Below are 23,251 nucleotides of genomic sequence, written 5' to 3' on the forward strand. Positions count from 1 at the left end.
AAATAGATAAAAATCCCATTTCTTCGCCGCTCTCTTTCTCAATTTTAAAAAATTCAGTTTTGAGTTTTTATATTTATGTTTTTTCGCAGTATTTTTCTCCTCATTTATTTATTGATCGAGATTGAAATGGGGCGCAGTATTTCCATGACGGATTTTCTTTTATGCTCTGAATATGCATATTCATTGTTTCTCAGTGTACTGGAGCTCATTTTCTGCGCCGTCATCAATTAATTTTACGATAATTCTCAATCCATCGGTTCGAGATTCGTGATAATATATTGATTATCTATTTAATTAAATTAATAATGGGATACAGAAGCCTTGCTCCCATTATTAATATTATTATATCACAATAATAATCCGACAAATATTTTGTCCTCCAATTTGCAATTGCGACACAATAAAATAGTCAGTTTTCTTGGGTATAAAAATATTTATTAATAAAAAACATTAAAAATACCGCGAGGGAGACATAATTGTTGAAGTACAATAATCAATAAATTCAATTTAAAAAACAATCAGAGATTGACTTATTTCCAAGTTTCCACCTCATTTGATCAATCTTCGTAATTAATCGAGAATAATTAAATCATCTCCCGCCCGAATAAAAATTTTATTTTCTATTCCACTTATTATTTTTCACATCCCTCGATCTAAAAATCGTCGTCCTGATCTCCTGACTAGCTATTATCCCCTTTGTATCCCCCATTATGAATCCCCTTCGATGATTCCTGTTGTTTAGGCCTGCGTTTCCCCCCGAAGATGATCTTCTCGAGAGCCACGAACGGCGACTCAAAGATGAGACTAAGAAGAAGTCCACCGAGAGTACAGACAATGTATTGACCCAAAAAAGAATAAATAATTCCACCGTCTGTGAAGTACAGGGGTGTCCTGGTAGCTCCAACCCTCATCATTTGAATCATAAAATGTATCAGATATACGGAGTACGATATTCTGCCGAAGGGCATGAAAATCGGGAGAGATAAAATTTTTCCAACAATTCCAGCGTATCCTAGTACAGAAGCATAGACGATCCAGCAAACCCCAAAGGCCCAGATGTGTCGTGCTACCGCAGTATAAAATATTTCCCACGGGGCCTTCCACTTGTACCCGTCTTGTTGAAAAATTCTGTACGTGAAAAATATGAACGCAAATGCCAGAACGGCCGATATCCAGCCAACTCTCATCAGGGAAAATCGAAAGTGTCTGTGTTTGGAGAGAATGAAGCCCAATAGGACACCCAGCAGCCAAGGACCTGCTCTGGTGTGGCTGACAATGTAGAACTCCTTCATCATGCTCTCGATGTGCTCCACACTGCCACAGAAATAATGTTTTAGCATTTGTTAATCGTCGTCAGGATTGACATGAACTCACTCTACGAATGATGGCGCCAGGGCTCCGGAGTATTTGTCCTCTGCTGCGATGACTGCGGGACAGATTATTGATGCTACGATTAACGCCACCAGAATGGCCAGTCCTATCTTTGGTTTCTTCCCCAGGGGATAGAGGATCAGTGGAGATATCCAGAAATATTGCATGTCCACTGCGAGGTACCATGTGTGGGTCAGGCAGCCCTAATAAACAATTATGATTCTGCCAATTACAGACTCTTCTGACAAGACTTCAAGACGAATTTATGAATGAAAATTCGGAGCTTTTAATTTATCAGAACGAATATAATTGGAATAACTCGATTTTTTATTCAGTTGAAGATCCAGATGTGAATTTTGTGAGGAAAAATATTTTATTAAATTCATTCGGACGCTACAAAAGCTCTGAATAACATGAGAATTTTACTGAAATTTACGGAAATTTGGTGTGAAATAATTTACTGGTTATTCTGCTTTTATCTTAACGTACCAGGATTCCAGTGCTCACGTAGTTGTGGACGTACAGTAACATGGGCCACCAATTTTCTTTGCAGGTTTTTTGCTGTCCATCAATCAGGGTTTCCCACAACGCACCGGACCCCCATCTCGGGAATATGTAGATGGTGAGCAGAATGAGGGCTAAGAAGGCGGGTGTTAATCTGGAAAGTGATTAAATTAGTGCGACGTAATTAGAGGAGATGCTTTTCTCGTTGATCCTACGCTCGAGAATTTACCTAATGTATCTGTGGAGATAGTACATGACGGGATTGAACTTGCGACCTTTTGCAAGTTCCTTCAGGAAAAGATAGGATGTGAGGAAGCCGCTGAGGGTGAAAAATGTGTCCACTGCGAAGGGTGCTATGGCAATGTAAATCGACCCCCATGACTGCAACCACTGGAAAATTTGGTAAAGTACAGAATAAAATGTCCGTGTAAAAAATTCTGAAAAGAAATCCATAAAATCTGGAGCCTATTTTCAATTACAGGAATTTTTTTTGCGCTCAGAAAATATTTTGAGAGAAAATATCTAGTAGAATTAGGGAAAATGTCTAATGAAATTGGCGAGGAATGGCTCACTGTTGGCAATGCCTTGTTTCGGACCCGGGAAGTGGGGGATAAAAAAAATTTCAAGCACTGGATATTTTATTGGATTAAATTTGAATTTATGGGATACCGTACACTAGGGATGTCTCCCATGTTAATGGTGGGTGACAGCATCTTCAGGGCATATTCATGACCCAGAATCACCCAACACATGCTGAAGAATCTCAATCCGGGGATCACTGCTATATTTCCATCTGTTTTTTTGGTGCTCAATATTCGCTTTAAATTCGTGTACAATGAGAACCTGCAGAACTCATTGATGATATTATCACGGTCTACGGATAGGGTGGTCCTCACCAAAAAATCGCAAAAGGTGCAGCCAATGAGGAAGCAGATGAAGATTGCGAAAAAAGTTCTGAAATTCAAAATTTTAGTCCTTCAAAGGGTTTTCAGGAAAAAAATTGGAGTTTTTCGAAATTCCCTCCATTTTTTACTCCCATTCGCGAGATTGTTGTTAAAATTTTGCTCATTTAATTTATTATATCATTTTTTCATGATTTTACATCGTGAGAATCTCGCCGACTTCGAACGGCGGCGGATCGACGGCCGAACACGTCACCCTCCCCGTCGTAATGGCGAATGGAAGCTGATCTGATGCCGCATCACTTGCGTTCTGTAATATCGTCATCAGGTGCTGGGCATCACATGCTGAGGGCACGCAAATTGATAATGTCGTGAAGACTGGCATCGGCCAGCTCGGTGAAGTCACTGATAATAAGTACATGCAGTGACGTCCGCGAATCAGTTCCGTTTCCTTTGCAATTTCGATGGACAGACACTCGTCGTAGACACCCAGGTCCTGATTGTTACCGAACAAAATTCCTGAAGGAATTTTCGACGAGGAATCGAACACTGAAAAATTGAATTTTCTTTTATTTATCACATGGAGAGAAATTTATGGGAAAAATTCTTAGGCGATAACATGAGGAAAAAAGGGCCAACTAATTAATTAAAAAATTGTCTTGACTGAAGATTCTACTGATTTTTTTGTTATTTATTTAATTTGATTGAGTTGAATGGGAAATTTTTCGCGAATTTCTGGAGAAATTGACAGAATATTTATTTTAATAACATGAACTTTCAATCGACAAAAACAAATCTCTCGGATCCGCTAAATGAGAACAAAATTTTACCAATTACTTTCCCGCGCAAAAAATTAATTATTTCCATTGAGGAACGTTCTTACTTTTCAACGCCCACGTCTCGAAATTTAATAATCCCGAGACGAATATCTGTAATTGCGCATCACATGTCGAATTCTCCACATCACGTGGAATATCTTGACCCAAACTCGTTTGCACGTATTTTTGAATGACGCGATCCGGTTGAAATTCCCGAATTAGGTCAATCACTGCCGAGGGGGAATTATTTATCACACTATTCCAGTTTATTATATTATTTATTACAGAAGTGACATTGTCACTGCCATTACTGGGCCGCACTTGTCCCGCGATTGAACCGAAAACCAAAATTTTGAGGGCGAAAAATAGGGGAAGTTGCACAGCCACTCGCGAGTACATTTTCGGGTGAAGTGTTGATCGTCTCACCAATTAATCTTAAATATAATGAATGCCTGATAATAGACTCGCGAATATGATTTAGATAATGATACAATGCGGGACAGAGTCATTGACACTCGTAATTTTATCGATCGTAATACCTTTTAATCATTGAATCCAAGGTTCAATTGATTTACAAAGTTTGAAGTTTTGTGTTTGTTAATGAAAAAAAATGAAACTGGATTATCAAATAATTAGTTACAGCAAATAATCCCAATCATTTCTACAAGATAAATTCTGAACTTATCAAAATCATAAATAGCAACAATTGGAAGCAAAAAATTCTCAACTGGAAATTTTTTTTTGATAAAAATTGCGAACTTGTGCTACAGAAAGTTTTAGTTTTAGTTTTTGTGTTATCTATCCTCTTATATTCACGCATATTATGCTCATTAACTTCATTAATCATTAAAAAAATAGTAATTAATTTTCTGAACTGAATAACTGAATTATTCACCGGTGGGATTTTGTAGCTTTTGCGAAAGCTTCCGACCACAATTTAAATGCATATACCATTAAGTTATGTACTTATGTACCATTAAGTATGTATATTAACTAATATAACAGCGAAAAATACTACTGATGTCACTAGTATCCAAAAATTAACCAAATCAATTCGAATCCGAATTCTACCTTTTCAAATGTTCGCGGGCGCCGCGCGGTGGCGCGCCATCAAATTGTTAGCGAATGAAAAAAATGAATAACGATTAGTTTATTTCATTATCGAACAACAAACTTATTGGCTGACAACACACATCGATTAAATCCAAGAAATTTAGAAGTCGCCAAGGTAAGTCGTCAAGTTAATTAATCATCAAGATCTCCGGTAATGGAGATTAATTCCGGCCGATAAATCCGGCAGATCTTGCGGCATTGTTCGGCATGTCATCGTGCGCCTGACAATGTATTTATGTTTTGGTTCTTATCTCACCTGCTCAATGCCATTATTTTTTAATGAACAGATCCTGAAATCATTGACACAAGAGTTTATCGACATGGGGCAGTTCAACCTGCGTTGGAATAATCACATTACCAACATTCTCCAGGTTAAGGATTTTTTTATTTCCATAAATAACACTCGTAAATCGAATTTCTTCAGTCAACATTTTTTTTCGTTCATCGTTCAGGTGTTTGGAGAGCATTTGTCATCAGAATCTCTCGTTGACGTAACGTTATCCTGCGAAGGACGATTTATCAAGGCGCATAAAATTATTTTGTCAGCATGCAGTCCATATTTTCAGGTATTTTCATCAAAGGATTTCGAAATTTACAAGATAATTCTAGATTACAAAAAAAAAACATTTTGAAAATCCTGATACGGTGTCAATCCATTGCGTCATTTACACATTATTATTCCGAGTATCTGGCGAATTTAATTAAATTAATACTGAGTATTAAGTTTCTTTTACTTCAGGAGTTATTTGAAAATCATTCGTCAAAACACCCAGTCATTATTTTAAATGGCGTCAAGTACGAGGACCTACAGTCTATGATTGAATTTATGTACAATGGAGAAATCAGAGTCGAAGAGAGTGAATTGACTGACCTACTGAGCATTGCTGAGGCCCTCCAGGTCAAGGGCTTATGTAACGTGAGGGACAGGAAGAGTAGGGGAAGTGACAAGCCAGAAGACCTGAAATCAGATACAAAACTCGATTCTCCTGCCTCGAGACACGATCTGAAACGACCCAAGGCAATTAATCCAAATTCTAAATTGCAGGAAAATGATGTTGATGAAGAAATCGAGAAGAATCGACCGAAGAAACGTCGGAAAATGTCTCACACAGTGGTCCGTTCAATGTTCTCCAAATTAATTTAATATTTCCTTCTGCTGATTTACTAAAAGCAATTAAAAGGAGAATTGATTTTTACAAATAGTTCAACTCTCGTCCCCTTAATTTTAGAATGAAATGGCAAAGGAGACAACATTCACCAGTTACCAGACGATCTCCCTGGAGCCAGAGAAAGCCCCCACAACCCCAGAGCCCGTTCCCCCAGCAATCAGACTTCCCAGAGCCCCCAACGAGGAACGAAAAAAAAAACAAGTTAACACTAAACTGAAATCCCGAGAACGACAGACTGTAATTTACGGCGAAAATGGCCCGGAAAAGATTCGTCGGCCGCCGAATGCCTTCATGATCTTCGCCAACGAGTGGCGACGAAGACTGGCTAGTGAAAATCCTCGAGAAAGTAACACCGCAATTTCCGTGAGGCTCGGGGCTATGTGGAAGGACTTGACCAACGAAACCAAAGACTCGTACTATGCCCTCGCCAAGAAGGTCGACGAGGAGCACAAGAGGAAGTACCCGGGGTACTTTTATAGCCCCAAGGTTGCGAGAATGAGAAAAAACATGAAGAATGATCTGATGCTGACCAGATGTCTTCCACCCAGTGGCAAGGGGACCTACGACGCCGATCCTCTTACATTCAGTCAGGTTCATATGAATGAAAGTGATACTTATCCTCAATCAGAGGGGAAAAGTCATTACAATGAGAGAAAAATTTACTTCAAGGACATTCCGGAGGTTCACTGTGACGAGGGAGTTTTCTTCGCTTGAATTAACTAATTTTATAATTGAAGGTGATAAGCAATAAACATTGCGTACTGCTTTATATTTTTGACCTCTTAATGTCAATTGGTTTATACGGAGTTTATATATTTTTCATACTTGTTGCGTTTGCAATTTATCGTTTATTAAAAGTTGTTTTTATTTATGATTCTACTGTTAATGATAAATCGTTCATTGTTGGAACAAATGTCAATGGATCTATGAGTATTATTTCATTTGTGAATGGGCTCAAGAGGCCAGATGCTACTGACACAATAATTTTACTGAACAAATTGAAAATTGATAAAAAAATCAATATATATATTATATATGTCCTATGTAAATGTTTTGAACTAAAATATGATTGATGTTGCTCAACAAAACTGAAACCCTGAAAAGTATTGTTTATAAAGTGGAAAGTTATGAATGAAAAATCAGTTGTGTTATGAGGAAAATTTTTTTATTCATCAACATTATTCAATGGTTTTTAATGACAATTCGCTGACGACTCTCATCTCGAGAATTAACATTCCGTTAATAAAAATTGATTATTAACATTCTTAAAAACGGTAAAGGAACTGCCGCAGGCATTGAAATTATCGCAAAAGCCTATAAAATTAGGCCTAGAACTGGCAATGAAAAATTTGATAAAGTTACGTTATTCAGGGCAGCCTTATCATCTCTTACCATTGGATGTTGATATAACTATGAATCCGATTGCGATTTTTGTAGTGAAATTATCGCAGAGCTAATTGCTGCGCCTGATAACTTAAATTATATTTTTAACCTATCAAAAATTATTTTAGAGTATCAAATCAGAGATTCATCGGAGCATGATTAATAATTAAAAAGTATTACGGATTGGTGCGAGAGATCTTTTAATTTGCTTTACAAAATTGAGAAGGTAAAATATCACCGAGAATTATGCATTTCTTCATTATGCATATGCGAGTGATTTTTTCTTCAAATTTTGTGAGAAATTTACACTAATATTATGGACAGATCTCACAGTTGCTAATGTCTCGTTAATTAAGCATTCAAAAATCTCTCAATCAAATGTATAATTAATGCTATCAACAAGTATCTTTGATATTTGAAACGAGATTACATTTTTTGTCATTTTAGAGTGAACGTATTTACACTAAGGCTTTGGTAGAACATTTTCAATATTCGCATTCCTAAAGAAGAACTTAATTGTTAAGTACTTCGGAATTAGGCAGCTCTAACCATTAATTCTAGCTGTGTAAATGATTTTTTTGTAAAAATTCTCTCAGAAGACATAAATCGGTAGCAAATCGGTATAAATAGTTAAATCGAAGAAAATATGCAGATTATTTCGGAAATAATTGAAACTCACTTGCCCAGAAGAAAATGGAAAGAAACAACTAGGAAAAAATTGTTTTCGATTTTAAATTAATTAAAATGTCAAATTTGTCTCGCATTCCTTTCGTTTCTCTAATCTATAAATTCACGCGCAGATTATGTCTCGTATAATCTCGATTTACACAACTTAAATAATCGACAGAATTTTTCATATTATTAATAAACATACTTGGAAGTCTTAGTATCAACCGTAAATGAAATTCGACGTGATAAAAATTATGAAATATTATAACATGAGACAGTCACAAAGTCAAGACAACATTGTAGTCTAATAAAAGACTGAGAATTTTCTCGTTGATTGTAGATTACATTCGTGACTAGACGCCTTATGAATTTCAGAAGAAAAGGTGCACTTTTTTGTGACTAAAGAAGATCAGATCTTGTGCTTTGTCAGTATTAAGGAAAGATCGTAGTGTAACCACTCAGTGGAGCTTTTAAAAATAGATTATTAGTCCAATAATTCCCAGAGAGAGATTTTACAACGACGTCTCTGAGTGCATTGCACTTTTTCCATTTTTTCCATCCATTCACTCAAGAAAAAGTAATTCCATCATCTCTTTAAACCCCCCCCCCCCTGATATGTCTCTAATCTCAAGTGATTCAGTTTTCTCACCCACGAATATTCATTGAAGTGCCAATCAATAAATTTCGAAAGTCGTCCTGAATCATGTGCACTCCCTCCATGGATATCCTGAACTCAATTAAAAAATATACTGACGATCTCTCCTCAACAAATGACATAATTGTCAAAGTTATGTTTTAAAACCCTAATATAAACACAAAGTGCGTAACGTACGTACTGCAACGATTCCCTTGGAAAATATTCCACTTAAAAAAAAATAATGCACTCTATGATTATTTTGATTCCTCATTTGAGATTGTCGATAATCCTTAAAAAATTTGTACAGAATGTTCCACAAAGTTCAGCGATGAAGTCGTCAAATGGCACAAGTCAATTCAAAGTATTGTACAATCCAGACAAGACAGTTAATTTTCCCAAAAACTTTTTGTTATGTCGCCCCCGATTGTTATTTCATCTTCATAATCCGAAATATACCACAGATACGATTGGATTTATGATTTTTGGAGACTCTAGGGCTGCGCAAAAATAGAAAACCCAATGGAGGACGATGTTCGATTATGAAATCAGAACATGATATTGACTCGTGTGATTCCACAACTTCACCTTTTCACTCATCACTTTCATTATTTCGACTCAACTCTGAATAAAAACAGGTACGAGGGGTGCAATGGAATCATTTTATCCCTATAACTAGTGAAATCATAATTATTACTAGGAGTTGAAAATCCTTAGACAGTCACCGGTGGTTTAAACTCCTTACTCACGACATAGAATTTGTGTTTTTTACCGAATATTCCCCAGATGACCGCGATATTTTCGATGATTAAATTGAAGGGAATTGTTGCAAGTGCACCACCGATGCAGAGAATATACCGCGAAATACCAAAACGGTACAATGAAAATGATTTTATGACGCCAAATATATACATGTATATGCTCACTGCACCGATGAATGCACACAGAACATCGATAAACTGTGGACACGATATGGGACAGAGACCTGCGAGGATGATGTTGGATGTTGACAGGGGCAGTGTCACCCAGGAGTAACACGAGATTGCGAGGAGTAGCTTTTTCTTCAGAGGAATTACCTTGGAGTGAACTACCAGAAGAATTCCCTGGAGCCAACGTTTTCTTTGTTGAACAAAATCCCAGAGGGTGAAGGGACTTTTCTCCCACATCTCCCCTTCTATGAAGTTAAAGCTGTAGCCCATGGTGAAGGCCTTCATCGCGAAGAAGCAGTCCTCCGCGACAGAACCGTCAAGACCGTTGTCGAAGGACACTTGACGCTCTGCTGCCATCTGAAAGGATTATTCCATTGGTCCCTTCATTTTGCATTCCAGTGTTCGCAATTAGATTAATTTAGCAGTAACTCAAGAAATGAATGTGAAGCTCACGAAAGGAATAGAAGTCTTATTAAATATAAAAATACCTGAGTGACGACAAATGATCCCTTCATACTGAACAATGGTTTATGGAACATAGTGAACTGCAGCCTGAGTTTTCCCATATCATCAGCGACCCTAAAGCTATCAGCAAGTGTCGTAATCCAGTTGACAACATCCTCGTTGGCGTAGGTGATGAGCCCCTGTCCAAACTGGTGTTTCCCATCGAGGACAAAATTCAAAATGCCCCTCACCGAATTCTCAGTCAACAACGTCTCCTCATCCAGATGAACAATCCAGTCATGATCAGCGAGTTCATTGACACTGTTCTCGAGGCAGTACTGAAGGGCACGAGCTTTGAACAGTGCACCACTGCTCGTTCTGTAATTCAAGGGCACGACAACCTCCCTTATCCTCCTGTGAGGGCTTAAACCAATGGCTTTATCACTCACAACTTCGATTTGAAAATTCTCGAGTCCTGCCTCGGTGCATTTATTGAGATTCCTCCGGACATTTGTCTTCACCAGTTGGGGATAATCCCCACGAGTGACTACACGAATGCAGATGAAGGGAGCGAGGAGGGGCGAACCCTTGAGGACAACTTTGTCGGGGAATGCGTTGTAGATTGTGAAGCCGAAGAAGTTGAACAGAACTTGGGGAAAGGAGAGGAATGTCAGGACGCGAAGTAAGTAGAGGAGTGCTGCACCGAGGATACCGTAGTCTGTCCAGGGATTCAGCTCTGGCCTGTCCTCGTTGAAGAGCGCACCAGATGTGTACTCGAAAATAATGATTACCGTTGCCAGGAGACAACAGTGGGAGAGGTGCCTGGCTATGCTACTTGGCATTATGCTTCCTGTGGATTAAAACAAATTCAATGCATTTTGATGATTCTATTCACTAGCAAACGAGGAGCCAGTACCATCCTATACTAGACAATATTAATTAATTATTTAATAAGAAAATCAATCAACTACAGGACTGCGTTGAGGTGTTAACGTGTCCTCGACTCTAGAGCAGACTTTTTTCATTTCTTAGATAGCACCTAACAAAATAAAAAATTATGACTTGTGATAAATAATTATGACTTTTGCTGTCAGTGTACCCCTCCAAAAGGAGTTTACGATTTCTTCAGCATTCTGGCACGACAAATCACCGATAATTTCCACTGACTCATCTCCGAGTAATTCAGAGCACAATAACAACACACCTCCAGAAGCAATCAAACAAAATAAAAAATCATTTGTGACCTCCCACGTGATGATACAACGCCTAAGGACTCTTGCAACCATCAATTGAATTTTTTCAATGTTTGAGGGTTGATCACAAACATCGGAGTAAATCTCACTACACACCAGAGAATCACTTGCGAAGGTCAATCGATGCACACTGAACCATTACGTAAAAATCAAATGAAATGGGCCAAAGTTGACGTTCATTTTCTATTTGTGTTTTCGTTAGTTTCCCTCGATCACGGACTTGACATGTCAAGAAGACCGCGAAGGTGGCAGTGATACGATTTTACGTGAAGTGTCAGTTATTCAATTTACAAGAGAAAATCTTCGTCAGGGTGTGAGGAGCTCTTGAGTCGATTATTTATGAGTGAAATTATTTATTTATTTACCAGGTAGGAACACGAAATCTCCCTGGGGCACACTCCTCGATCCCTTTTGCGGCGTCTCCCTCCGGAGATTACAATCTCTCGCAATCGCGTACTTGACTAGAGTTGTCGCAGCGGTGGCGCGTGAACTGAAGGGTGAATTTTTTGGCGGTAAAATAGGGACTATACAAATGTCGGTATTACCTCGTATTTTTTTAATAAGAGAACAGGAGTGAATAATTATCAGTTCAATTAATGATAACCATTTTATTAAGTTTCAACGGATAATTACCGAAATTGATCACAATATGTACATTTTGTTAACCGAAAATTTTGATTTTTATACGCAATATTATTCTGTCTATAACGTCAATCGGGATTGACGCACTTTGTGGTGAGTAATGTGATATCGTGGGGTGGCCAGACCTTGCAGATGGCTCGAGCGCGTACTAGTCCTTGTGGAACCGGTCCATACTGCCTGGAATCCGCTGAATTACTGCTATTATCACCTTCCAGCCATATATGACCCTCTGGAATCTTCAGAGAAATGAAGAAATATTTTTTACTTGAATTTTGAATGAGGGAAAAAAGCTATTGAGAAAAAAACAAATTTTTTTTCCAGAAGGATTCAATAATTGAATGTGACATCGAATTTCATTTGATTTTAGTACTTAGAGCAGGTAATTGGTTTGGGGACTTACTAGGTATGTTGTGAAACCGTATCGAACCCTCTCACCCTCCACTGCTTTAATCCTCTTGCAAATATGCTGGCGAGGGTTCGATGGGCATTTTGCTATCACAATATCACCTTTTTTTAATTTTAAAAGACGTGGGGTAATGTGCTCAGTAAAGAGAATATCTTTGCTGTAGATTGTCGGTTCCATTGACGGCCCTGTACACTGAAAAATAAATTAAAATCAAAACAAATAAGTAATGTGCGTAAATACATGAACAATTTTAATAAATCGTGGGTTTAAATTATTATCCAACTGCCTCTTACCGACCGAAAAAAAATTACGAAACCGACTCAGATGTCGCCCTCGTAATGTTCCCTCTATTATTCAAAATTCCTAACCTCTAGCTTTTGACAGTTGTATCCTTGAAAATGGTCTAGACTTCCTGACTCACCACAATAAAATCCCCGATGTACTCAAAAACACAGTGGGTGATGCATGTGTACTGAGCCAGTGTTCCGACAGCACTCAGCAGCTTTCCAACATATGGTTTAACCATAACTATTCCTCGAAGGCAGTCCGTCACTTCGTCACTGACTTCCACCGTCAACAATGTCCTCCCCCTCCCTTTTGCTGCATAATATTCACCCCCCAACACACGAAACCCACGTATTTTCGTCCCAGTCGACGATCATTTAAAGATGATTTCGAAATTCGATGCTTTTCGTCACTGACACACGCAAATAAATCAAGTAAAAATCACCGCCATAGAGTATAAAATAAACTCACTAAACTGGAGAGTTCCTGGGGGTCTCGATTGGACTAGAGATTTTTTAATATGGGGCGTCAGCCTCTGCTGTAGTCTATATACTTCGCCAAAACCACTGAAACGTAGTATATACTACATATAAATGTAAATGAAACATCGTAAATCGTTCCCAGGAATTGAATTCCTCGTACTCCGCGGAAATGCCTGTCGTACCGACAGGAACTAGTAACTGTCGCTTGTGCTTCCCCTACGCCCTCTCCTAGGGAATGTTCATTGTTCCACAATGGCCGCCGTGTGCCCAAAATCCCACATAATCCTGCATAAGTGAGGAAAAACAGAGTCGAAGAATAGACGAATATTCTTCCAGTTGCGAGTTACAATAGTGAGAAGTGACTTAATAAATCATGGCTGACGAGGAGAAATGTAAGTATCCACCTGAGCTAGACATTATCCGAGGATATTGGACCCTCGCTAAAGGTATCTGACAATTTTCACAGCTGATGTGGAGACTAAACAGTCATTTCGGCGTACGATGCGACAGAGTATGAATGAAAAGGATTACGTGAATAACCCAATGTACAATCGACGAGGTCCAACTATTCCGAACTTCAAGGGTGCCCTGGAGGCAGCAAAACGTTTGGGGGAGCTGGAGGAATTCAAGAGAGCTAAAATCATTAAGTTGAATCCAGACAAACCCCAGGAGCCTGTCAAACTGATGGCACTGGAGGCAGGAAAGGAGATTGTCATTCCCATCCCAAGACTCACGACAGGATTGCTGCATGTCACTCCTCCTGAGGACAAAGAGGGAGTTGACATCAAGTCCTTCACGTCAAGGAGGGAATTGGCGAAGCATGGAAAGCCTCTGGTTGTCGATGCTGGCATCAAGGTGGACCTGGTGGTGATGGGTGCGGTCTGTGTCAGTCGTTTGGGGCATAGGATTGGAAAGGGCCAGGGCTTTGCTGATCTAGAGTTTGCTATAATGATGAGGATGGGGGCTGTTGATGAGAACACGGTTGTTGTCACGACTGTTCACGATTGCCAGGTCGTCGATGAACTACCAGTGAGATTGTTTGAGAAGCATGATGTACCGGTGGACATCATCATCACACCCACGCAGACGATTTATGTGACAGAGAGACTCAGGAAACCTGAAGGCATTTTTTGGGATCTACTTACGATGAGGAGGATCAAGTCGATACGAATTTTACAGCAGCTTAAGGGGTTGGATGAGAAGTAAGTGAGTTAGGGGGCGAGATTTATTGGAGTTTAAATGTCTTTAGATGAAGATACAATATTTCTTGTCCTGAGAAAGTCTCAAGTCTCAACTAATTGAATACTCTCCATAAACAGGGAAGGGAAGATTGTAAGTCTGCAGCCAGACGAGGCGAAAAAAATTCCGAAACGAGTGCGATTTGCTCGAAATGCTCCCCGAAAAATGCAAGACAAGAGACGGTCGAAATCACCAATCGAGGACAACCGAGGGAACCCTGACAAGGAGCAAAGCGATCAGAAGAACCGGGAGAACGAGGAGGGCAAGAGTCTGCCAGTGAGGAAACGTCGCGCAATGCCCAAAAATATTGAAAAACCCGATTCCCCGGAGAACGAGGTGAATCTCTCCCCAAACAAAACTCATTGATATCGATTAATTCCGCTTTATTGTTGTTAACAAATTGTCTATTTTTTCCCAGAGCAATGATAAACCAGAAAAGACACAGCGTCGTAAACCGGGAAATTACAGATTCAAAACCAACATTGATTTTTCCCTCAAGCTATCGAATATTGGATCAGACGTGAGAATTCGTGATTTAAAAGATGCCCTGATAGAGCGCGGCGTGAGGCCAACGGACATCACGTGGCGTGGACACAGGGGCTTCTGTTATCTCCACTTCGGTAAATTAAGAAATGAAAATTCCAGACCAAATCAGCCTGTCCAGGTTGACTCCATTGTTGCTAATCTACAACAATTGCGCATTGGTGGTGTAGCTAAAGACGCTGATGGTGAATATATTATCGTTGAACCTGCCAAACCAATTACTAGGATCGAAATAACTGACGTTACTGCCGTTTAACTGTCAATTCAACATTTTTTTCCTTTTAGTTTTTTTTTCAGTTGATTAAGCAAGTTTTTCACGCATAGTTTTGCTTCGGTGAATGCTAGAGTCGTATAAAACGACTGACAATTCATGCTTGACTTATTGATAACCAGGGTCTTCCCAGAGTGATAATTTTGAGGTTGAGCTCTTCAGAATATACCAAAATTTTTCTATAACATTTATTTGAAAAAACATTTTCTTATGGTGCTTATGTTATGGCGTCTAAGACGTTTGTCTAATTTCTTCCTAATTTTCACAATCAGAGTAAAAAAGACGATGCGTAGCGTGCTATAATGCTCAATTAATTAGACTAATAACAGAAAGAGTTTTAAAATATTGTGAAATCTATTTTTTGAGGAATAAAAATATTTTCACACAAATATTGCTCTCTTAAAAATTGAAAATTCTCAAAGGATTATATAAACTCAGTGTATAAAATATAATTTATATATTGTAACTGCGGGCAATTCCAACAGCTGTCGGTCGTTCCTCATTAATTATCGAAATTGAATTTTGATAATGACGAATACCCGTATTTTGTGATATTAACATATACATTATCTCATGCGTTATTATTATGTGTTTGTCCTCTAGTTTTAAAAATTGTAATTTTTTCATTATCACAATTAGGAGTGACACATGGTTATTTTGTGTTACTGTAGAGTAATTACAGTTTATATTTAAGATTTAAAATTAACGCAATCACTCGACGTGATAACAAAACGCATATACTCCATCCCTCCATTATTTTGTTCCTCTTTTCTATGTTTTAATGCAATAAAGCATTTATACTTTCATTCAACATTTGCCTCCACTTGATTTTATCGTTTCATTATCAAAAACAATCAGTTTATTTACGAACAGCCATTCGTCATTTTAATTATTCGCGCTATTTGTCAGACGTAGGAATTTAAAAATTGTGCCTTCGCTAGAAAATCATCGTTATTAAATAGAATATTTACAAGTTGTTTTGCTTATCAGCGATCAAAAATACATTCACAGCTACAATTTTGGTTTTAAGAGGTAGACGATTCAGGGGTGACATCGATATAGTCAATATCCAGTGAATGCGCTTGCTCCGGTTGTTTTGCCTTTCGCGAGGACACGTGCTCGAAACGCGAACGAAAACTCAGACGATTTTTTCGCAGTTTGTCGACGTCAGTCTCCCTGAAAGTCAATATTTTCTATCTGTTATTTCAAAACAAAATATAACAGAAACACAATTGGACTTTATTTGCAATGATTCATCGATATTAATTCTTCACTCATGGGTTTACTGATCCTTACTATCTCGTGTAGAGTTGAAAAAATATTTTGTATTAATTAATTAAATTACTGTTGATCAATCCAGACAGTGGATCGAAATTTAAAGTCTCTATTTCTCTTTAAAATTCATCAAACCTTAGTTTTGTTTCAGCATGTGCCATAGCTCGCCTGAGCTCCTCTTCCCACTCCGCCTCCTTGACCTCCCGCTCCCTTCGCTCCATTTCCCGTTCTCTATTATAAACTAGATATTCAGGTATAAAGGCAAGTTTAATTGTATCAATTCCATTCGCCAAACTCGATTCAGTCTGTTCAGTGATATCCTGACACCTTAGGGACCTCTGCTTGGCCAGTCGCTTCTTCTTCTTGTGGAGGGGCCTGGTCTCGATTATCATCTCCTCCAGTTCGAAGGTGGGATCACAATTCAGGTGATCTTTCGAGGGGGTGAATATGGGCTTCACTTGTTTCTTGAGAATTTGGTCGAAATCAAAGGAAAGCATGGCGTCGGTCTTTTGGAGGTCCTGGAGGCTCGTCAGGCGGTTCTTGGGGTCGAATGTCAGGAGGGACTCCAGGAGGGTCGCCGTCGGTTTGCTCCAATCTGAGGGGGGAATCGGTCTGCCGTTCTAAATGAATAAAAATTCTTTTGATTTACTTTATTAATATTTTCTTTCAATTTCGATTTTTGTGCTTTCGGATCCCATCGAATTCCCCAGCGAATTCTCGGTATTCAATCATTTTTCCCCTCATCAACAACTCCAGAAACATTGATAGTTTTTCCTGAAAGCCATCTTCGAAATTGAAACTCAATGGAGCGAGAAATTCATCTCCCGCAAGTGGCAATTTAAAGCTGACCCAATTTCTCAATTTTCCTCCTCTTCGTATTTTATATCCGTATTTTACTTTCCTCCTCCGCTTTATTGTGTTATTTATAGGGATAATAAACCACTCGACGTTTTGCAAAAGTGTTACTGAAGGAGGACATAAAAATAGGTGCTTTTTAAAGCTCACCTGCATGATGCGAAGAGCCTCTAAATGTGTTGCATGCGCGAGAACGTGAAATGGCCTGACACCTTCCAGGGTTTCCCAGGCGAGGACCCCCAGACTCCACCAATCTACCGAGTAGTCGTACCCCTGAATCGCCGAGGAATCGCAGGTGCACATGAAAATTTCTGGGGCTGTTGGTCAAGTGGGGAATTAATTTAAATTTATATAGTTCAAGAGATATTTTGTAAAAAAATGGGACAGCGATATTTTTTGTTAAAAATATGTATGTAATTTATGAATGTTAAAGGAGATAGCTTTCCGTCAGACAAGAACAGTCTAGAGATTGTTTATGATTTAGAGAATGAGGATAATGGCTCGTGAATTTTTAGCCAGATCATTCAACCCTCACCGATATAGGGCCTCGTTCCTGACACCGATGTCGCCAATTGATTTTCCTCGAGGGTAGTGGCCACGTTGAAATCCGTAACGTGTGCATGACCTTTCAACAAATAAACGACGGTTTTGAACGATTATTTTTTTTATGAATATTCTTTGTTACATGAGTGGTACACCCACTCATCGCCGAGAGCTTTTAATTAATCCGAATTTATATACAATCAATGAGAGACTGGAATAATTCTTTGCAATAGACTCATATAACTACATTTAAATAATGTAATTAACATAGACATTTCCCATAAATACCCTGACATTAACAACCACCCACCTTCCTCGTCCAGCAGAATGTTATCCGGTTTCAAGTCCCTGTGAACAATTCTCTTACTCCTGAGATAATCCAAAGCCAGGCCAATCTCAGCGATGAAGAGAACGACACTGGACTCCGTGAAATGAACTTTCTTCTGAATGTGATACCTCAGGTCACCCCCCAGCAGCAAATCCGACACCATAAACAGGTCCTCCTCGTCTGCAATGAAAAATTTGAATCTTTATGAGGGAGAATGGATCGTGTGGCTCGGCATTCTACCTTGAAAGCTGAACCAAAGATTCGCGAGGAAGGGGTGTTCTAATTTTGAGAGAATCTCAACTTCTCGGAGAACATTCCTCAGCGCTCCTCTCTCGACACACTCCGTCTTGCGAACGTATTTCATCGCGTACATCTGTCCAGGTTTACCTCGTTTCTCCACGATGCATACTTTACCGAAGCTCCCTTTGCCGATCGCTCGGAGAATTTGGAAGTGATCGAAATTTACTGCGAATCACAAGAAATTTGGAAAATCAAATTACCAACAGTTTACCAGTTTCAATAAATAATTCCAAACACCGAACAATCAAAAATATGATCCTGTGACAAATGTAATTTCTCCTCCAGTCAAATATGTCTATACAGCAATAATTGGATAACGATTGAGAGATTGATTGATTTATCAAATCAGCAGAAAATCAATTCCAAAAATTACACGACAACATCACAAATTAATTATAAACATAAATGAATAGTAGATCGAATGAGCAGTGAAATATTTCCACAAAAAAAAATCCAACGACTCTCAGGGTCCCAGTGAATAATCATAAACTGTATTACGTGTCTCACCATCTTCTCCAGGAGTTGGAAAGCTCCTCGAGTGATTTCCACCCATTGTAGCCAGCGGTCGGCGTGCGTTTGAGAATAACAACGTTCCACGAGTGAATCGATGAACGTCATTCCCTCGATACATCAACTTTTCGCATTATCTCAGTATTAATACAATTGACTTGTCAATTAAAACCATGATACACCGTGGGCCGTCGTCGTCGCCTCCCCGATGTTGGAATTCACTCGCAACTTACGACGGATGCGCACCACGTACACAGACACTGCATACTATTGACATTCGCGTTCTCCTTGTTCACAACACGACGATATAAAAACAGTAGAAAAGCAAGATGTGAACTTAATTGACGGAGGATTGTTGTGGTGGAGGTTTTCACGCCTCCTCGGGACACTCCTCGGCCGGCGCAAGGCGATGCACGAGCCTGCGTCCTGGAATAACATTCATAAACACAATGAATGTGGAATTAACTGGGGGATGTGCGTCTGCGCAAGGGGTTCAACGAGTTTACCACACGGTTAACAATTTTTAAGAATTTTTCATCCCCAAAGATATGAGCTTTTTCATTTTGTCGAAGTCGATCAATTGCTTTTGAACCGATAGCGCGCGAAAATGCCTTCTCACCGCGTCCGTACGAAAAAACAACTTTTTCGTCCGGGTTAAAAGAAAAACACTTTTTCCACGAGTCAAAAAATTGTTCTCACTGCAGTGCACGAAAAAGTAACATTTTTAACACATCAAGTGCTTCATTTATTAATAACAAATGTTGGTAATTTTAAATTTTCGAATTTCAAATCCACTAAAAATATTTTTTTTAATTCTATACACAGCGCGCCGAAAAGTTCACGAGACCCCCATCACAATAATAATAATAACTCAGCGAATTGATTTATAAATTTGCTAGAATGAGTCGTAAAATCAATCGTGTCAATTTCATTGAAAAATAAATAAATAATCCGCGATCCCCAAAATATCGCATCCCCTCCCCTGGAAACTCGTCGCCCCCTTCATCCCTATATAGTGACTCTCGTCTACCATCTAGTAACTTTCATTTCGACCGGTCGCAACGGCGACTCATCGAGCATCTCCGAGTGAGTTCGCATTGTGTGCTCCTTCCCTTCGGTCTCCTGTGATTTTTTTTTCTCTTGGCATCATCCCCATAATAGTATTACTCATCCATCTGAGGAACACATGTGCTCAGCATTCCTTTCGTCGCTGCAGACGTCGGTACTTGCCAAATCCCGGGGACTAGCGAATTGCGAAATAGGGAATAATGTAAAGTGCGGTAGCGTCTAAAGGACATTCTCTCAGTGTTTACGGAGCCATTGTTTTTTTCATGAAGGATTGGGGGGGAGCAGCTGCTGTCTCAGTGATAAGAGGTCGTCAGGTGAGTGATATAATTGTTAATTGGGGGATGCTGATGTTGGAGAATGTCTGGGGAACGCTCAGACGACAGGGAGTGCTCCATTACGAGGTCTAAACAATTTGGGGCTCGACACCATTGTTGCAGGGGAACAATTAAACTCAGGGGAATCAGAATCGGCGTCTAGGATTGCTCACGAGTCCAGGAACTGAGATATCAGTTCCTGGGTATGATTTTTGGAGGAAGTTGCAGTGAAAAAAGAAGTTCCTAGGGGAAAAAAAAATATGAGTCATTGTCAAGTCCTTAGAGCCTTCTGGTGACAGCATTTATCCGGATCTGTCATGAGATGGTGTACGAGAAATGGATTTTTGTTGATTTTTTGGTGTCACAAATTTTTAGGAAGGAATTTTTATTTAAAAAATGTCGAGAGAACTTAGATAAAAAAGTTTCAACAACAATTTTCATTACTATCTAGAGCTCCCTATCATCCCCTGCCAACAGATATCATTTGGGGGAATTCAGGAGTTGATTAACGAGAATGACTGATTTTTTAGCATTTAACATAAATAAAAAAGACTTGATATCCTTGAATCGAACTTCATTTGGAGAAAAACAATCTGCGAACCGGTAGAAATTAATTGTCGCACCTGCCATTGAGTTCTGAATAAACTACAATGTTAAATTAATTTTAATTTATTATCTCTACCACAGGTCTACTATTAAACAAATTAAGTACCAACCGAGGAATTAACAACCATCACACTGGAGGGTTCCAAGGGAATGGAGGGCAAGTGAGTGACCCTTTTCCATAACAAAAAGACACAATTGCGGAATCGTGAGGAGAAAAAATTCACGTGTTTTGTGAAACAATTTTTTGCGGTAGGATGACAGGTGCTGGGGTAATACCATCGGTGGCCGGTGGCACAGCCACATTACCTATAGCCTCGGTTCCTCTACCTGGGGAAATAAAGAAGACGTGGTTGCGTCGTGTTGCTCCTTGTCTTGCCTTCTTGGCGGCATTTTCCACGGCAATGGCTCTTCTGCTTATTTGGAGTGAAGCAGCTGCACAAAGGTAATTTATTTATCGCGAATTATATTGTCACGGATGGCAGAGGATGCAAAGAAAATTGAATAAAAATTGTTGCATATATTTTCAAAGCTTTTGCCTCACGCCTCGATAATTTTTATTTGATTTTTTTTATAAACAAAAAACTTTAAGTCCTTCTCTTCCGTAATTCAGTCAATTTTTTACAATTTTATTTATCGATTCCGCAGAAGACAAGCCTTCGATGCAAATATGACTAGAGATTATGTATTCGGCGTGTCAATGGATAATCCCCAGCTAGTAACGTACATTCGAGAAGTCCATTTGAAGAAGCCAATGAACAAGGAGCTCCATAATATAACCGAAACCCCGGAGGAGAAATTTTTGGTGAATTTTTTCAAGGGCAAGCGGGAGGGAGTTTATCTCGAGTACATAAATCACGCTGGCGCTATCTCCACGAGCTCCTGGTTGGAGGCGAATTATGCCTGGCGTGGATTACTTGTACTTACCGACTTCAAATCCTTCTTCGAAGCGAGCAAGAGCTTCAGGAATCCAATGACACGTGCTGTCCATGCCTGTTTGAGCACCGACAAAGATACCAAAGAGGTAAAAACATCATTTTTACTGAGCTCATGGTTCCACCGGTGCTTTCTCACCGGTTTTTGCTGATTTGTTTTTTCCCCGTTGTGACGCGAATTTCGCTCGACAGATTACGTATCATCAAGAGTCCGACGTGCGAGTTACCAAGCTAAGCGAAGGCCCCAATAGTCTATTCCCTGACGAGGGTCTTCCAACGATGAGGCTCAAGTGCTTCCCACTTTACAGTCTACTTCTTGCTTATAATCAAACGACGATTGATTACTTCAGTCTGGACAGCATTGACTCTTCCGACAGTCAGGTAATTGATAAGAGATAAATTTTGTATGAAAAGTGAATTGTCCTTAATTTTTATTGAATAGTAATTCAACGGTTATTTCCAGGTCCTCGACACTATTCCCTGGGATGTAATACGAATATCAGTTCTGTCAATTAGAACGAGTAACCACCAAAGCGAGGCCGACGTAAGATCACTAATCGCTAAGTTATCAGTGAGACGATACAAACTCGTTAACAGAACTGACACTGGCAAATTGATATTCACATACTCGACATTACTTAAAATATAGAAATCAAAAGAGAAATTATAACTGAAGATTATGCCAGTGTAGGTATTAGTGAGATATTAAAATTCGCGTCCAGACCCGGCGGATTATCCAACTGATCAACCGTAAGAACAATTACAAACATTTTCTTTTTATCATGACGGGGAAAAAATCGTACGCATTTATTTTATACGATCATAGTAATAATCGCGCAGCTGTCATTAGTTTAATTCATTTTATTGGACCACTGCCAATAGCCCTTGGTTTTTAGTCCACATCAAAGTGTGTTTTCTACAATTATTTAAGTCATCTTTTTCTACCAATTTTTTTTGCTTAAACTTTTTCCAAGGGATGATGTTGATACGAGTATTACCACTAGAACGATCATGTTTTCATATCGAGTATTTAAGGGCCTTATTAGCGTTTAAGATAGCTTGATTCAACGTTCGATTCCCAGGGAACGGGGAGGGGAATTTCATAGCTCAGAAAAGTTGGGCAGTTGCATGACTTTTTAATGAAAAAATAAATATTACATGATATTTAATGAAAGGGACTGGATACTTCAGTGAATTTCCTGTCCAGCTGTAAAAAAATCGTGCAAGGGCCCAATTTAGGAACAATAAAGACCTTCATGTCGTACGTAGAGCGACGAACCCCGAGTGATCAGTTCTCCTCTGTTAAAATTTTTCTTCTTTTTTTATAAAATAAAAATAAACAACACATGAAAGCAAAACAGTGTCCATTGATTTTCAATGACAGTTTGTCGTGTGACGAAGGTAAACCACCGATTCACAATGACAGAATGGGCTTGAGTGCAACTCCAAGTATTCCCTGATTT

The 23,251-nt window shown here is 39.1% G+C and overlaps 7 protein-coding genes across 12 annotated transcripts in view; 3 read left to right on the plus strand and 4 right to left on the minus strand.

The window, feature by feature from the left end:
• LOC135170465 (protein bric-a-brac 1-like) overlaps window positions 1–7,016 on the plus strand; it is a 41,067-nt gene extending 34,051 nt beyond the window's left edge. The window contains exons 2-6 of one of the 3 annotated variants that reach the window (XM_064136309.1): window positions 1,925–2,277; window positions 4,996–5,079; window positions 5,161–5,274; window positions 5,433–5,822; window positions 5,938–7,016. In XM_064136309.1, the coding sequence (XP_063992379.1) occupies window positions 5,029–5,079; window positions 5,161–5,274; window positions 5,433–5,822; window positions 5,938–6,591 (1,209 nt within the window). In that variant the 5' untranslated portion in view covers window positions 1,925–2,277; window positions 4,996–5,028 and the 3' untranslated portion in view covers window positions 6,592–7,016. Of the gene's footprint in view, window positions 1–1,924; window positions 2,278–4,680; window positions 4,824–4,995; window positions 5,080–5,160; window positions 5,275–5,432; window positions 5,823–5,937 lie in introns of those variants that run through there. The other 2 variants (XM_064136308.1, XM_064136310.1) reach the window with 2 other exon arrangements.
• On the minus strand, window positions 424–4,038 carry LOC135170431 (nose resistant to fluoxetine protein 6-like). Its single transcript, XM_064136236.1, has 7 exons — window positions 3,661–4,038; window positions 2,978–3,326; window positions 2,550–2,829; window positions 2,105–2,265; window positions 1,861–2,029; window positions 1,375–1,574; window positions 424–1,314 (listed from the first exon to the last, which is right to left on the minus strand). Exons 1-7 carry the CDS (start codon window positions 3,992–3,994, stop codon window positions 681–683), a joined length of 2,127 nt encoding a protein of 708 aa, XP_063992306.1. The 5' UTR covers window positions 3,995–4,038; the 3' UTR covers window positions 424–680.
• A 4-nt stretch (window positions 7,017–7,020) lies between the features above and the next one.
• Window positions 7,021–11,665, minus strand: LOC135170458 (beta-1,4-mannosyltransferase egh). 4 transcript variants are annotated; one of them, XM_064136296.1, is made up of 3 exons: window positions 11,555–11,665; window positions 9,981–10,786; window positions 7,021–9,849 (listed from the first exon to the last, which is right to left on the minus strand). In XM_064136296.1, exons 2-3 carry the CDS (start codon window positions 10,776–10,778, stop codon window positions 9,277–9,279), a joined length of 1,371 nt encoding a protein of 456 aa, XP_063992366.1. In that variant the 5' UTR covers window positions 10,779–10,786; window positions 11,555–11,665; the 3' UTR covers window positions 7,021–9,276. The 4 variants fall into 4 exon arrangements, with proteins under 4 accessions (XP_063992366.1, XP_063992367.1, XP_063992368.1 ...); XM_064136297.1 differs by lacking the exon at window positions 11,555–11,665 and adding an exon at window positions 11,286–11,509; XM_064136298.1 differs by lacking the exon at window positions 11,555–11,665 and adding an exon at window positions 11,181–11,509.
• A 117-nt stretch (window positions 11,666–11,782) lies between these two features.
• LOC135170487 (mitochondrial inner membrane protease subunit 1) lies at window positions 11,783–13,108 on the minus strand. Its single transcript, XM_064136338.1, has 3 exons — window positions 12,659–13,108; window positions 12,232–12,429; window positions 11,783–12,067 (listed from the first exon to the last, which is right to left on the minus strand). Exons 1-3 carry the CDS (start codon window positions 12,761–12,763, stop codon window positions 11,900–11,902), a joined length of 471 nt encoding a protein of 156 aa, XP_063992408.1. The 5' UTR covers window positions 12,764–13,108; the 3' UTR covers window positions 11,783–11,899.
• A 122-nt stretch (window positions 13,109–13,230) lies between these two features.
• On the plus strand, window positions 13,231–15,317 carry Lost (lost). The gene is made up of 4 exons (XM_064136288.1): window positions 13,231–13,396; window positions 13,471–14,206; window positions 14,324–14,579; window positions 14,662–15,317. The coding sequence occupies exons 1-4, from the start codon at window positions 13,378–13,380 to the stop codon at window positions 15,040–15,042; spliced, it is 1,392 nt and encodes a 463-aa protein (XP_063992358.1). The 5' UTR covers window positions 13,231–13,377; the 3' UTR covers window positions 15,043–15,317.
• Window positions 15,318–16,020: 703 nt separating this feature from the next.
• On the minus strand, window positions 16,021–19,338 carry LOC135170451 (serine/threonine-protein kinase 32A). The gene is made up of 7 exons (XM_064136280.1): window positions 18,866–19,338; window positions 18,299–18,523; window positions 18,041–18,238; window positions 17,723–17,812; window positions 17,338–17,504; window positions 16,468–16,952; window positions 16,021–16,233 (listed from the first exon to the last, which is right to left on the minus strand). The coding sequence occupies exons 1-7, from the start codon at window positions 18,987–18,989 to the stop codon at window positions 16,083–16,085; spliced, it is 1,440 nt and encodes a 479-aa protein (XP_063992350.1). The 5' UTR covers window positions 18,990–19,338; the 3' UTR covers window positions 16,021–16,082.
• Window positions 19,339–19,921: 583 nt separating this feature from the next.
• On the plus strand, window positions 19,922–23,146 carry LOC135170475 (protein Star-like). The gene is made up of 6 exons (XM_064136324.1): window positions 19,922–20,250; window positions 20,938–21,017; window positions 21,110–21,298; window positions 21,502–21,877; window positions 21,981–22,169; window positions 22,252–23,146. Exons 2-6 carry the CDS (start codon window positions 21,007–21,009, stop codon window positions 22,435–22,437), a joined length of 951 nt encoding a protein of 316 aa, XP_063992394.1. The 5' UTR covers window positions 19,922–20,250; window positions 20,938–21,006; the 3' UTR covers window positions 22,438–23,146.
• The last annotated feature ends 105 nt before the right edge of the window (window positions 23,147–23,251 follow it).

Source organism: Diachasmimorpha longicaudata, chromosome 17, assembly GCF_034640455.1.
Source record: "Diachasmimorpha longicaudata isolate KC_UGA_2023 chromosome 17, iyDiaLong2, whole genome shotgun sequence".
Lineage (NCBI taxonomy): Eukaryota > Metazoa > Arthropoda > Insecta > Hymenoptera > Braconidae > Diachasmimorpha > Diachasmimorpha longicaudata.